Source organism: Otolemur garnettii, unplaced genomic scaffold (genome assembly GCF_000181295.1).
Source record: "Otolemur garnettii isolate 467f Iridium unplaced genomic scaffold, OtoGar3 scaffold00079, whole genome shotgun sequence".
Classification (NCBI taxonomy): Eukaryota; Metazoa; Chordata; class Mammalia; order Primates; family Galagidae; genus Otolemur; species Otolemur garnettii.
Window position 1 is genome coordinate 8729575 of NW_003852474.1, and position 14120 is coordinate 8743694.

Below are 14120 nucleotides of genomic sequence, written 5' to 3' on the forward strand. Positions count from 1 at the left end.
AAAAAAAAAAAAAAAAAGAAAATTTGTCTAAGAGATTTGTTTGCCTTAAGGTATTACTGTTCTTTGTAAGGTCAGGAGAGATTTTAACTTATTAAGCCTCTACCTAGAAGTTTGTTTTGAATGTGACACTGTTAATGATTAAATTACTTAGAGAATAACTTAAGAGAAATAGGGATTGTGTTCCAGAAAACTTTTGAACCATAGTACAACTCTTATTCACTAGTAAGGATTTTTTTTGGCTGGGGCTGGATTTGAACCTGCCACCTCTGGCATATGGGGCCGGCGCCCTACTCCTTTGAGCCACAGGCACTGCCCAATGATCTTGTTTTGTTAGTAACAAAAATATCATGTAAGGGAACAAATGAATTATATTCTTTGTTTTAATTTAAATAAAGCATACACTGGGAGCCCATTTTCCCTTCTGAGCTTAAAAGGGTGCAGGTCTTTTCAGATCCACATTTATGTGATAGATCCTGACTGGAGTACTCCAAAAATGGAATGATCTTGATAATGCCACATAACTCTTAAAAGAGCCCTTTGAAATAGGCCCTCATTGCCTACTTCAAAATCCCTCTCTGCCCTAGGTCTAATCTAGGCAATTTTAGGGTCCTAAACATTTAAATGAGCCCTTCCTGTCCCAAGATCCCTTAACTTGTGGACCAGAGGAAAGGAGAGGAGAAGGGGTAGGTCGCTTGAGTCTAGATCTTCCTCGAGGACAACATTGCCTACCTGTGGGCTTCTCAGTGGATGGACCTAGGACTAGCAACACAAGCATCACCTTGAAGCCTGTTAGAGATTCTCAGGCCCCATCTCAGACCTGTGGAATTAGAACCTCTGAAAGTGGAGTCCAGAACTCTGTGATTCAGCAAGTCTTTCTGGATGGTGTATGGTAAAGTTTGGGAAATCGTGAGATCCCCGGTCTTGTTGGTAACTTTTTAGCTGTCTATTCTAACTAGAATTGTCTTTCCAAATTCTCTTCTTTCATTCTTCCACCCTGTTTCATGGGGACTCTTGTTTACTGTGTCTTTTGGCTTTTCTAGGTTTTAGTTCTCCTAAACTGCCCTCTGAATCCAGGCCTTTATTTTTTCTTTATGATTAAGAGTTTTGTAAGTGGGGAATTGCCTGCGATTTCATCTAGGCCATGTTCTTTCTATTTTAAAGTGGTTGTATAAGAGTGATGAATGTGAAATATAAAACGTGAAATAAAATGTTCAAAAGCAGTGACTTCCTGAAAAGCAAAGTTTGTTATATTTTGGAATCTCTTACTAAAGGAAATCCTCACTTTTTCCCTTTGATTGGTTTTGTTGTTGTTGAGATGAGACCGGGGTATGTTGCCCGCGCTGGTCCTGAATTCCTGGCCTTACGGTATCCTCCTGACTCAGACTCCGAGTATCTCTGGCTACAAGTGCACATCACCATGCCCAGATTGTTAATTAATTTATCTGTTTAGCGACAAGATCTTCCTATATTGCGCAGGCTGATTGTGAACTCCTGGCCTCTGATCCTCTTACCTTAGCCTCTCACTCATTTATATTAAAAAAATTTTTTTTCTGTGTGAAAAAGTTCAGTGTAGTGCTGAAGAAAATTTGAGAGATAAACCAGATGACTTATCAGCACTCTTTTCAGTACTATTTTGTTTGATAAATATTACAATTTAAAAAATTAGAAAAAATAAAAATGGGTTTAATTTTTGATAATTTTGATTTCAACATAAAAATCCAGTTTTTAATGTTGGCTCATAGAATTTAGTAGTATTTCCTCATATCTTGCTAGGAACTTACTGCTGTTTGACAAATGAAAGTTTCCTAGTCTCCGTTTTATGTGTTACCTGTTGGCTGTTTTTAGTGCTTTTTTTGTTTATGTTAATTATTCATCTATCCTCTTGGTCAATTTCTTAATTAAGTTGTACAGTCCAATCTGTTATTTACATTGTTAGCATGTGAAATTGCCATTTTTGTCAAAAAAGATCTATATCAATGGTTTCATATGGTTCAACTTAATAAGTCCTTGAAAGCCTAAAGGTACCATTTTCACTGGAAAAACTGATCTGATTATTTGAGTTAAAGGAATTAAAGTTGTTCCTTTGGAAATTTTATGTTTCAGAATCTTTTTTTTTTTTTTTTTTTTTAAGAAACAGTCTCACTTTATTACCCATGGTAGAGTGCCATGGCGTCACAGCTCACAGCAACCTTCAGCTGTTGGGGCTTAGGAGATTCTCTTGCCTCAGCCTCCCAAGTAGCTGGAACTACAGGCACCTGCCACAGTGCCTGGCTATTTTTTGTTGCAGTTCGGCCAGGGCTGGGTTTGAACTTGCTACCCTCAGTATATGGGGTTGGCACCTTACTCACTAAGCCACAGGCGCTGCCTGTGGTTCAGAATCTTAAGTTCACAAAACACGATTTGCAGAAAACATGATTTGTGTTTTCATTGTCCAGCCTGGATATAAAATTTTAAAATGTTGGACTTTGTTTACAGTAAACAAAACAAACAAAACCAAGTACTTCCCAGTAAGATGAGAAGCGTTATTGTTCCCTCACAGTTTTCTGCCCACAAAGAAACTGATTGAAATGATTCAAAGAAAAAGAAAAATAGGAATTTTGTTACTAACATGGAAAACAGAGACTTGTCAAATACATGTCATTGATTTGGAAAAAGTTTTTTGTCTGTTATGTTGAAGTTTGAACTAAAATGCTGAGGACCGATATACCACTCTTTTTCTCAAGAGAGCAATGTACTATTTTGGGAAATATAAACGGAGGAAATTCTAGGGTAAATTCTAGAAAGTTCTAGAAAGCCAACTTGGTTTTGTAGATGGAATATGAGTTTGCCATGATGGTACGGGGAACTCTTTTAATATGGAAGGGTGTAGCCCAAAACAAAGGACGTGAGAGAGAGAGAGAAGTGTCCTGTTTAGAGCCTCTTCATAGCTGTGGGCTTTAGATTAAGAACAGCAGTAACATCTGAACCTTACTCAGTACTCCATGGGCTCAACAGATCTTTCCAGATTAAATTCCTAAAAGCATAGTCACTTTACCTCAAAGCAGGGGAACTTTTTGGAATTAGGGGTGGGGGCATTTCTCTACTAGGACTGGTTATTTTTCTTACTTGGTGAAGCTGGTCTCTGGGATGGTGGTTTCAAAAAATACCAAGAAAATGCATGTGGAGACAGACTGTCCTTAGATCCATATCCTTCCGTGCCACTTGACAGCCGTTCAAAGTCTCAGCCAGTATTGCCACCCAATCTTTCTTTTTACTTCAAGAAGACCAAAAAAAAAAAAAAAATCAAATGAAGAGTTACAAGGATAATACAAACAACTTCTCTACCCATTTCCCATGTTGTGAACATTTTGCTTCTCATCTATCTATAGATCTTTTCAAAACCACTTAAGAGTGACTTGTGGAAATTGTGTCTCTTTACTCCTAAATAATTCAGTGTTTATTTCCTAAGAACAAGGACATGGTCTTACCACAGTGTAAGTGTCAAATTCAGGAAATTTAACATTTGCACATTATTAGCTATTCTGTAGTTATATTACGTTATTTTTCCAGTGATGTTCTTGGTAGAATTTGTTTTTTCTGGTCCAAGATACAGTCCAGGATTGTGCTTTGCATTTAGGTGTCTGGTCTGCTTTAGTTTTTTGTGCTCTTGGGCATTTCCTCGGCCTTTGTATTTGATGACCTTGACATTTTTCAAAGTACAAGCCATTTGCTTTATACATAATTTCTCAATTTGGATGTGTCTGATGTTTCCTCAAGATTAGACTCAGATTATGCCTTTTTGGCAGGAGTACCACCTAATGAGGGGTGTCCTCTGTCCTTCAGGAGTCACACGATCTCAGTCCCATTGTTGTCAAGTGTGAACTTGGAATCCTTGATTGAGATGCTGTCTGCCAGCTTTCTCCACTGTAAAATTAGCATTTTTCCCTTTGTAAATTAATGAGCACTTCATGGGAGATACTTTGATTCTTGCCTGAATTGGTTAATTGCTGTGATGGTTGCAAAATGGTAATTTTCCAACTTTTATCATTCCTTTTTTGAGACAGGGTCTCTGTTTCCCTGGCTAAAGTCCAGTGGAATCATCGAAGTTCACTGCAATCTCAAACTCCTGGATGCAAGTGGCCCTCCTGCCTTAGCCTCCCAAGTAGCTGGGCCTACAGGCGTGTACCACCATACCCAACTAAGTTTTCTTTTTTTGTAGAGATGAGGTCTTGTTCTTCCTTAAGCTGGTCTTGAACTCCTGGCCTCAAGCAGTCCTCCCACCTCAGCCTCCCAGAGTGCTAGGATTATGGGTGTGAATCACCACACTGGGCCTGTTTATTCTGTTTATTACTTGGCATTCTACTATAAGAAACACTTTTCCCTCATCTCTTAATGAATTCTTTATTATTTATAAGGACTCATGGATTCTTTTATTTACTAGGTTATAACCATTGCCATCAGTATTTGATACTTAAATTATCCCTTATTTGGCCTGTGGGAGCCTCTCAAATACCCCCTGTGTCCTCTTGACAGTGTCTTGTCATTTTTTTCTTTTAATAACCCTTTTAGACTAACACAGGAACATTCTAGGTTCATCTTAAAATTAGTTCTCCAAAGAATTTTAGTTCTTTTTAGTAGCAGATGGTGTTTAGAAACCAGTATGTAGGCACTGCCTGAGTCTTCAGGGGAGGACTGTAACAACGGGCTCAGTCCTTGCCCTTATCTCACCGTGGATTTTGTGCTGTCTCAATTATTCTCATTGTTTCCATGTCTACATTTATCCTCATAAAATCCACTTGCATCTCCCAGACCAGGCTTCTCTTGACCTGTGATTATCTCAGGTTGGTAAAAATAAATGACTTTTAACTAGGGTCATTGTACATGTGGCTCATTGAATTTTTAGTGATTATGAATTTGACTAAAGCCTGCTTTGTAGAATAGGAAGTACAGAGGAAACATTTAGACTATGGCAATTAATGATAATGCTATAAAATAGGATATATTTGTGTTTTTATTTTACATATTTTATCAGTTTCTGCCTCATCTCTATGTCTGGTTGATATGAATGGTCTTTATTATTGTTTGATCCTTTCAACACATGTGGTTAGTGTTATGCATAAAGTGTTAATTCTAAAAACTTTTTTTCAGGGACAAGGTTGGAGTGCAGTGTCACAATCATAGCTCACTGTAACCTCCTATTTCCGGGCTCCAGTGATCCTCCCATCTTGGCCATCCAAAGTGCTGGAATTATAGGCAGGGTGCCTGGCCTCTTTTTAAATTTTCAGTTCTGTATCAAGGAATAAATATTTTCTTCTGAAAAATTTGACATTAATTAAAATTTCTAATCTTATACTTCTGTTTGGATTATATTTTTATTTATAAATAAATGTGTGTGTATATGTATATACATAGATATATGTGTGTGTATATGTGGGTGTATAGATATATATCTAGATATACACAGAGAGGGTGCCAAAAAATGTATATATGATTTAAGATAGGAAAATATGCATTAAAATTGTAGCAATTATAAAAGATGGAAGATATAATATACGAGATAATAGATGTTACTGGTATATATTATTACAATTTAATTTATTTAATTAATTTATTTATTTGCAGTTTTTGGCCGGGGCCGGGTTTGAACCCACCAGCTCTGGTATATGGGGCCAGCGCCCTACTCCTTTGAGCCACAGGTGCTGCCCCAACTAGGACAATTTTAATACAGTTCTTCCTTACATAAAATGTATATACATTTTTTTGGCACCCTCTGTATATGCGACTGGTAAACAAAAGCTGTGGCTGCAGCAGCTTCCTGACTGGCTCATTCCTCTGGGAGGACCAGCAGTGAGTCAGGAGCAGAAATGGGCAAGTGGGCACCAGGGCTCCGCTGCGCCTGCTACTGTATTTTTCTTGATAAAGTTTTCTAGTTTTTTTTTTTTTTTTTAAGACGTACACTAATAACTTTTTTGGTTTTGCTTCTAGAAAAACTTATTGCTTATCAACGAGAATTTCTTGCTTTGAAAGAACGTCTTCGAATAGCTGAGCATAGAATCTCTCAGCGCTCTTCTGAATTAAATAGCATTGTACAGCAGTTCAGACGTGTAGGAGCCGAAACAAATGGAAGTAAGGACACAGTGAATAAATTTTCAGGTAGTAACGCTATTTTTTGTATCATACAAGATTATATTTTCAATGAGTTACGTGAACTACTTTATTCAAAAGTTGTCTAGTTTGTCAGCCAGCATTTGTTACCCTTTTCAGAGAAAGTCACACAAAAAAGTTTCCACTCTGGTAAATTATAGAATAATTTTTATTAATTACTAAATTTGATTTTAAGAGAGTAATGTTAACTTCAATTTCAGTTGTATATATTTCACTGGCAGTAGTGAAGAACGTGCATCTTTTAAAACATGTTCATAATAAGACTGAAAGTTAAGTTTGTGTTTATGCATGTTTATTTTGTGCCTTTTGTGTGGACTTTAGAAGGACTCTGGAAAAATCTTTAAGTTTTTTTTTTTTTTTGATACAGAGTCTCACTAAGTTGTCCTTAGTAAAGTGCTGTGGTGTCATAGCTCACAGCAACCTCAAACTCTTGGGCTTAAGCGATTCTCTTGCCTCAGCCTCCCAAGTAGCTGGGACTACAGGTGGCTGCCACAACACCCAGCCATTTCTTGTTGCAGCTGTCATTGTTGTCTAGCTGGTTCAGGCCGGGTTCAAACCTGCCACCTTTGGTGTAGGTGGCTAGCGCCATAACCGCTGTGCTACAGGCACCAAGCCGAATCTTTAAGTTTTTGAAGTAATTAGTGCTCTTAAATCTGATTTACAATGAGGAACATACATGGTTTTATAATGGGCACTTTGGGAATATCTGACTAGTTCCTTCTCTCACCACAAGATGAATGCCAATTGTTTCCTCTGTTTCTGTACCCTTTTCATTCTGATAATTAAATTGATATGTGTATATAACCAGTTGCCTCCAAATTTGCATGATCTTTCTAAACTAACATACTTTTTCATTTAGCTTCGCCTATTCTTAAAAACATGAATTCCTCTCATCTTGAGATCCATTACTCTACCTTACTTTTAAGTTTCATTCTCCTTGCTTCCCTTCCTGCTGATAAAATTGGCATTATACCCCAGTAGCATTTAAAATTATGGGAGGTAAAGATAAAAAATAAATCACTGGTAAGGTTTATGCCTGCTAACTTTTATTTTCTTCTAGTCTTTTACCCCATGTATTATATTTTTATTCAACATTGTGATCATGTTATAGCCTGATTTTATTTATTTATCTGCTTATTTATTTATAGAGATGAGGTCTTGCTGTTGCTCAGACTGGTCTTGAACTCCTGGGCTCAAGCAGTCCTCCCACCTTGGCCTCCCAGAGTTCTAGGATTACAGGCGTGAGCCATATACCCTGATTTTTACTCTCGAAATTATACTATCCGTGTTTTAAACTGTTACTAAATATTCTTCAAAATACTATTTTTAATGGCTGTAAACATGCCAGTCAGTCATACACCAGGGTATGTTACATATTTTCTACGTTAGTCAAATGAGGTTTTTTTTCTGGGTTGTTTTTTCCTCTCAGTTTATAACTCCGTGATGAACATCTTTGCATGTAGATGGGTCACAATTCTTTCCCCAGCTTTAAGGGGACCAAGACATGCAATCTCACCACAAGCTCAAAAGGCAGGAAAACTGCCCCTTTTTGTTGTGGTAATTTTGTGAATCACCACAAAGGTGGTTACTCTCATTCTTAATTCTGTAGGTTTGACTCAAATTAATTCTTTCCTTTTTAGTGCTTTGGAATCTTTGTGTAAGTTATTTTCATTAGATTATGACTTTCTTAAAAATAGATCCATGTTTTGATGACTTGATTTTCAAACACATGACATAGTATTGCTCAATTAATAGATAATTACTAAATATATGTTGAATATATAAAAGTTAAATTCTTAAAAGAAGTTACTTGGACAAATATTTTAACATCTTTTATGGTGGTCGGAATAGCTGAAACATTTATTATCACCAACATTTAATATTACTGTTTAATCTGCTAATTTGATAGTTAGAATTGGTAAATTATAATTTATAATTATTCATGAGATTTAAGTTTCATATGGGACAGTCATTTGCATTTCTTCTGTGAATTTTTGTTCCTTGTTGCATTTTTAATGAAGTTAAGGCTGTAAGTTCTTACTGCTAACTTGTTTCAAAGGTTAAATTCTAGTTTCATGAAATTTTAAGATTCTCTTTCTTATACTACCAAGTTTTTACTTCATAGCATAGTAAACTATTCGTTGATTTTTCTAAGAAAAACTGAAACTATCTGAAAATTCTTATCTGTACTGAACAGCCTCCTTGTGCTGTTTATTTTATTTGAATTTTTAGAAAAAATATACCTTCACATGAAGTTTTGATAAAATGTAAATGCATAAAGAAAGTGAAAGTTATTGGTGGTCAGTTTACTTATTGTTAAATTTTCATAGGTGGATAAAATATTTAGAGTCTGTTCAGGAAGCTTGAGTTCTGACCTTATGAAGGTAAGCGCTTAGCATTCCACCACCTCGAGGTGGGTGGCTGACGTTTTTGCCTTCATGCAGCCTGTTTTACCAACATCATGACCTGTAAGATTGATTGTGAAAGTGTCCTTTTCGTTTTAAAGGAAGAGATCATTTACCAACGTATGAAACTAGGAAAGAAAATAGTTTTCCTTAGAGATTTTACTACCTTTTTAATAAAAATCTGAAACTTAAAGGAGGAGGATGGGTGTACTCCCACTTAATGGGCATATCATTAGGGTTTCTGGCACACGTCTTGGGGGTAGGACCCACTGGTAAGAAGGACTTTACCTAACAAATGCAAACATCGTAACCTAATTCTTTGTATCCTCAATGAACCTGAAACAGACGAACAAACAAACAAACAAAAAATCTGCAACTTCTCTAAGGTAAAGTTATCCTGTGGAATAATTATACTTCTGTGTTTCAGATAATACCGTAAAGCTACTAAAGGAATTATTAACAAGCAAAAAATCTCTTCAAGTGCCAAGTATTTATTATCATTTGCCTCATTTATTGCAAAATGAAGGGAGCCTTCAACCTGCAGTGCAGATTGGCAGCGGAAGAACCGGAGGTTTGTTTATTTTGTTTCTAAGTGTGGTTGTACCACTGGTCTTAATTTTGTCTTGGGATACTATGTCAATCCTTAGAAGTCTGGCAAGTTAAAGAACAAAAATTCTTCTTTTATCTGTGCACAGTAACTTGAGACTTAATTCTAAACTTCACCTTGAAAGGAGTTGGATGTTTTCCTCTGTAGACCAAAGTAATGTTGCCGAAAAGAATCATGAGAAATCTAGTTCGCTCCATGTTTTTGGAGGTCGAGAGATGACTTCTTCCCATTATATCTTATTTCAACATTAATAGCTCTTACGGTCATGTCAAGAAGGGTTTTCTTAGGTCTGCCCTACTTACTTTTTCTTACAGAGATATAAGTAGATAGCAGCTTTTATCTAACTTTTCATGCAGTAATAGAAATACTTTGGTTTGGTTCTTTTTTCCTAATTTACCCCAAAGATAATTTATAGCATTTTTTCCCTCCCTTTGTCAAAACTTTCAGAGCTGCTCGAATTTTCCTTGTAGAATCTATTATTATAGATTCTTAATCTCTTAATATACTTTTTATTCTTCCTCTCTGGCTTTGTTACTCTTTTCTTTGTAGATTTTAAAATGAAGAGACCAAAATAATAACTTTGTTTTCCTACAGGTCTTTAACAAGTAACAAAGTGGTTATTTCATAGAGACTGAAATTAATGTGTGTGTATATTTTTGAAATTTATTCTGCTCAATTCAAAAGGATTCTTCAGTATTCTACTATCTTGTTTTTTCGTCACATTTTCTCATGTTGTTTGATCTATAAATGTAAGCTTGTCCATTCATCTTGCTTTAGTTTTGCATCTTTCTATTTTACTGATCATTTGAAATAATATACTATTTTCTTTGGTAGGGTGGTAGAAACTCTTCAAATATTATATTCAGGTGTACTAATTCTTTATTGAGTCAAAAATATTTTTGAAAATATTGATCATTAATTCTTGAAGCTGATGCTCTATCTTTCCCTTAAATAGTCACTATTTTAAGGTTTGGGAAGTGGGTGGAACATAGATGAACCAAGAGTGGCTGTAAGGTGATAGTTGTTTAAAATAAGTAACTGCTAGGTGAGATTCCTACTATAATTCTTTCTACTTTCGTATGTTTTAATTTGATAAACAGTTTTTTGAAAGAAAAAAATCATTATCTGAGTGAGACACCTTAACTTTTCGTGGGTTTTTCTGTTTAGACTGTGTCTTCCTTAATAAGACTACCAGGTGAAAAGAAACGAGAAGTATTTTTAAAGTCATATAAAGCTTCCAAGGTCTCTAATAGGTTCTTCTGTGTAGTAGCCTGTTCTTATTTTGTGAGTGTGGCTCTCTCCATCTTCCTTTTGAAGATACTTATTCCATCTACTGTTTATATGACTTTATTCATCATAAATAGAACAAAATCTTGGTCAGCCAGCTTTTTAGTAGTTAATATTCTTACATAAAACATTTTTCATACTTTATCCTTAGGTAGTGGATCTGAATAGTTTTAGAGTTGCAGAACCCGAAAGCTATCACCTTCTACTTAGAAAAATGACCATAGTGGAAAAATAACTTCGTATATAATTGCTGGGATTTTATGGACCCTCAGAACCTATCTAGGGACTTCATATTAAGAACTTCTGATTTTTAGATCAAAGAAAAACCGATTCTTGCTAAAAATTCTGTTCTTAAGTGATCAGGCTTATTAATTAGGGAGCAGCCGACCCTCCCTGAGCGCAGCGCTCCGTGTGGCTACTGAGGCCAGGAGAGGGCTGGAATTCTCTTACCCATAATAAATCCCTGCCAGCTCACCAACCCAGCACTGTGTCCTTTTCTTTCCACATAATTTGCAAAGGCAGGTACAGTAAATAGACACAAGTACAGATGGGTTTTCTTTTTTTGTGTTTCGCTTTAAGTTCAGATGGCCTGTTTAGAGAATAAGCCATTTTCCCAAATATACTCTGTTTTAGAGCTGAAATCTAAATTCTGTAGTTTAAGCCAAGGAATTCAAGGATTCCAAAACACTAAAAAGGAAAGAACTAACGGGAGCCAAACCTACAGAATTAAGAATTAGAGTAACCACCCTTGTGGTGATTCACACAAATTACCACAACAAAAAGCCCAGTTTTCCTGCCTTGTGAGCTTGTGGTGAGATTGCATGTCTTGGTCCCCCTAAAGCTGGGGACAGTGTGGAGAGGGAATGTGATGAGTGCCTTGTCCTTGAGCCACCAGGGTTGCTGAACTGAAAGGAGCTCATCCAGCTGTCACTGCAGCCAAACACAGAGATGGGGAAGGGTCCAAGCAAGCTTTAATGACAGAAAAGCCCAAGAATAGTGGGAGTAGTCTCTCAAGTCTGTTCTGCCCTTTCTTTTCCAAAACCACAGTTTTATACAAAGTAGCTCAAAGCAAAACCATAATAACTCTTCTCTTCAACAGTAGTAAATAGTAATCAGCATAACCTATGATCTGTTACATTTCTAATTCAAAAGTTAATCTCCTAAATCAGTCATCCTAGTCTACTCAAGATATACAGCTTTAGGTTGGAGCTTAAATTTATAAAACAAGAGCAGAAATAGGAGGTGAAGTAGGACCTCAACTAACCAGACCAGCTGTGTCCTGTGGGCTGACCCCTCTCCTAATACCACGTGTGCTGTCATTTCCCGGCATTTATTATTACATTTCATGTCTGTAAAGGCTTCAAATGGAAGTGGTGGCTATGATTTACTGCATATGTCTGGGAATCAACCTTATTTGGGTGAGGGGTAGGTTTCAAGTTACACTGGGAACAACATACAGCACAATCAACAAAAACAAAAACACACAAAAAAAACAAGGGCACACTGACTACAACAACAAACAAAGGTGCATAGAAACAGTATACTTCCTATCTTCGCGGCTAAAGCCTTGGCCATCGTCCCTGCACAGCTCCACTGTCCGCAGGTCGGGCTTGGGTTCATTGGTTTTCTTAGGCGTGATGTGGGAATGATGTAATCCAGCCAACCTGACAGCCATAGAGGTGCTGTGCAGGACGTGCCATGGGGCCAGTGTGCCTTCCTCTGAGTTGTCCCTTAGGTCCTTCCCTTCGGGTTTTCAGGAGACCCTGCTTACCGGCGGGAATGTATGCAGGTTTCGCAAAGGTGGGGCAAGGGGCCTCTGTTCTAAACACTCAGAGTCGTGAGAGTGAAGCCTAGGAGGTGGTGGGGTGTGCTGTGACAGAGATCAAAGGTCATCTGCTGGAGGCCTCGTAAGAGGCAGGAGGACCATCTTCAGTGGAGGGTTTGAGACCAGCTGAGTGAATTCCTTGGCCTGGGTGGATCTGATAGTGGAATGCTGGACCTGGAAGATATCTCAGAATCCACTCTAGGGTAAAGAAGCAAACAGCAGAGGCAACAGTGATTATTATCAGGCAAAGGAAGGGACCATGGCTGACTCCTGTCTTCAGCTAAGCATGCTCCTTTGCATAGTTCTGGGGGTCCTTCCTCTAGTTCTCACCTTGTTCCCCTTCATCAGTTTGTAAGGGTGACTTCAGTTTCCCCTTGGGCTTTTACCAAACTATAATCCCGAGATGTGGGCAAATGAGAAGGTAAAAGGAGTGATTAGCAGTATGGCTTCTTCAGGCCAGGACATGGACAAAGTCAAACTCGTGCCCAGGGTAAGAGAATGGAACCACTTGGTAGTCACCTGCAAATATCTACAACTACTTAACTCTTCTCTTAAACAGTAGTGCTGGGTTTCAAGTCCAAGGTTTACATGATGACAACATTAGTATTCTTTTTTTTTTTTTAAGAGACAGTCTCACCTTATTGCCCTTGGTAGAGTGCTGTGGCATCACACAGCTCACAGCAATCTCCACTCCTGGGCCTAAGTGATTCTCCTGCTTCAGCCTCCCAAGTAGCTGGGACTACAGGCGCCCGCCACAACGCCTGGCCATTTTTTTGTTACAGTTCGGCCAGGGCTGGGTTTGAACCTGCCACGCTTGGTATATGGGGCCAGCACCCTACTCACTGAGCCACAGGTGCTGCCCACATTAGTATTCTTATTCACAGCCTTAGCATGGTTGTTAAGTAAGTTTAAGGCAGATTAATACCTAGCTTTAAGAGCCCCTGTTGATCTAAAGATCTGGGCAATGCAAGTGAATAGTCCTAAAAAAATCTTTGGTATGGGGCCCTGTTGTAGCAACACTGCTTATTAGGAAATTTTTCTATTCAGGTTTCAATTTCTCCTGAGGTTATCTATGTGGACAGATCAGATAGTATTCAGTACTGCACAGATTTCTTTCAGAGTAGCCACCAGGAAATCCGGCAATGCCAGTTACCTGGACTACCAAGTGGAGCAATCTTTGTTGAGCTCTAAGGCTTTTGCAGTTTCTTCCCCATTAGGCTTAGAGTTGGAGATAAATTTCTAATCACATTTCTTTTGGCATATAGTCTATAGATGGGGACTCGTATTCCTAGCAAGCTTTTGCAATGTTACTTCTGGGGCAGCCATCCACAAATAATGCCAAAGAAATGTATTTTGGGGTAAATATTTTTAATTTCTTTCAGTCCTCAATTTGAAACTAAAGGATTTTACATATTAATATCCAATATGATGGTTTAGGACTAAGGAGCAGGAAAAAAAAAACAATCTGGAGCAAATCTGAGTACTGTATGTAATTCCGTATCTTTTGGTCAGCCTCTTAGTCCTGTGAACAGATTAGTTAAACAGCTGTGTCTTATCCCATGCCCTGGCATTGCTGACAAGGCTAAATCTGTAACAGGTGGATCATAGTTTTTCATTTTTAAATCATATTTTTTCTTTCTATTTTTACATTTTATTAAAGACAAATCATAGTATGATTAATTCACTTGCCAAAATGAACTTTACTTTCAGTGTACTTGGTTTGATTATTTGTATAAAGTATAGTAAGAATAATTATTAGAGGGGAGACTTCTGACTTGGGTCTTCCCCTTTGCCAGAAGCTCTGGTACTTTTTTATTCCTTTTGTATTCTTTTCTGTTTAATAAAATCCTGT

The 14120-nt window shown here is 37.5% G+C and overlaps 1 protein-coding gene across 1 annotated transcript in view; it reads left to right on the forward strand.

Annotated features, from left to right (window-relative positions):
• Positions 1–14120, forward strand: part of MGAT4A (mannosyl (alpha-1,3-)-glycoprotein beta-1,4-N-acetylglucosaminyltransferase, isozyme A) — a 103997-nt gene that overhangs the window by 39493 nt on the left and 50384 nt on the right. The window contains exons 3-4 of the mRNA XM_003794342.2: positions 5965–6132; positions 8977–9120. Coding sequence (XP_003794390.1) covers positions 5965–6132; positions 8977–9120 — 312 coding nt within the window. The remainder of the gene's footprint in view (positions 1–5964; positions 6133–8976; positions 9121–14120) is intronic.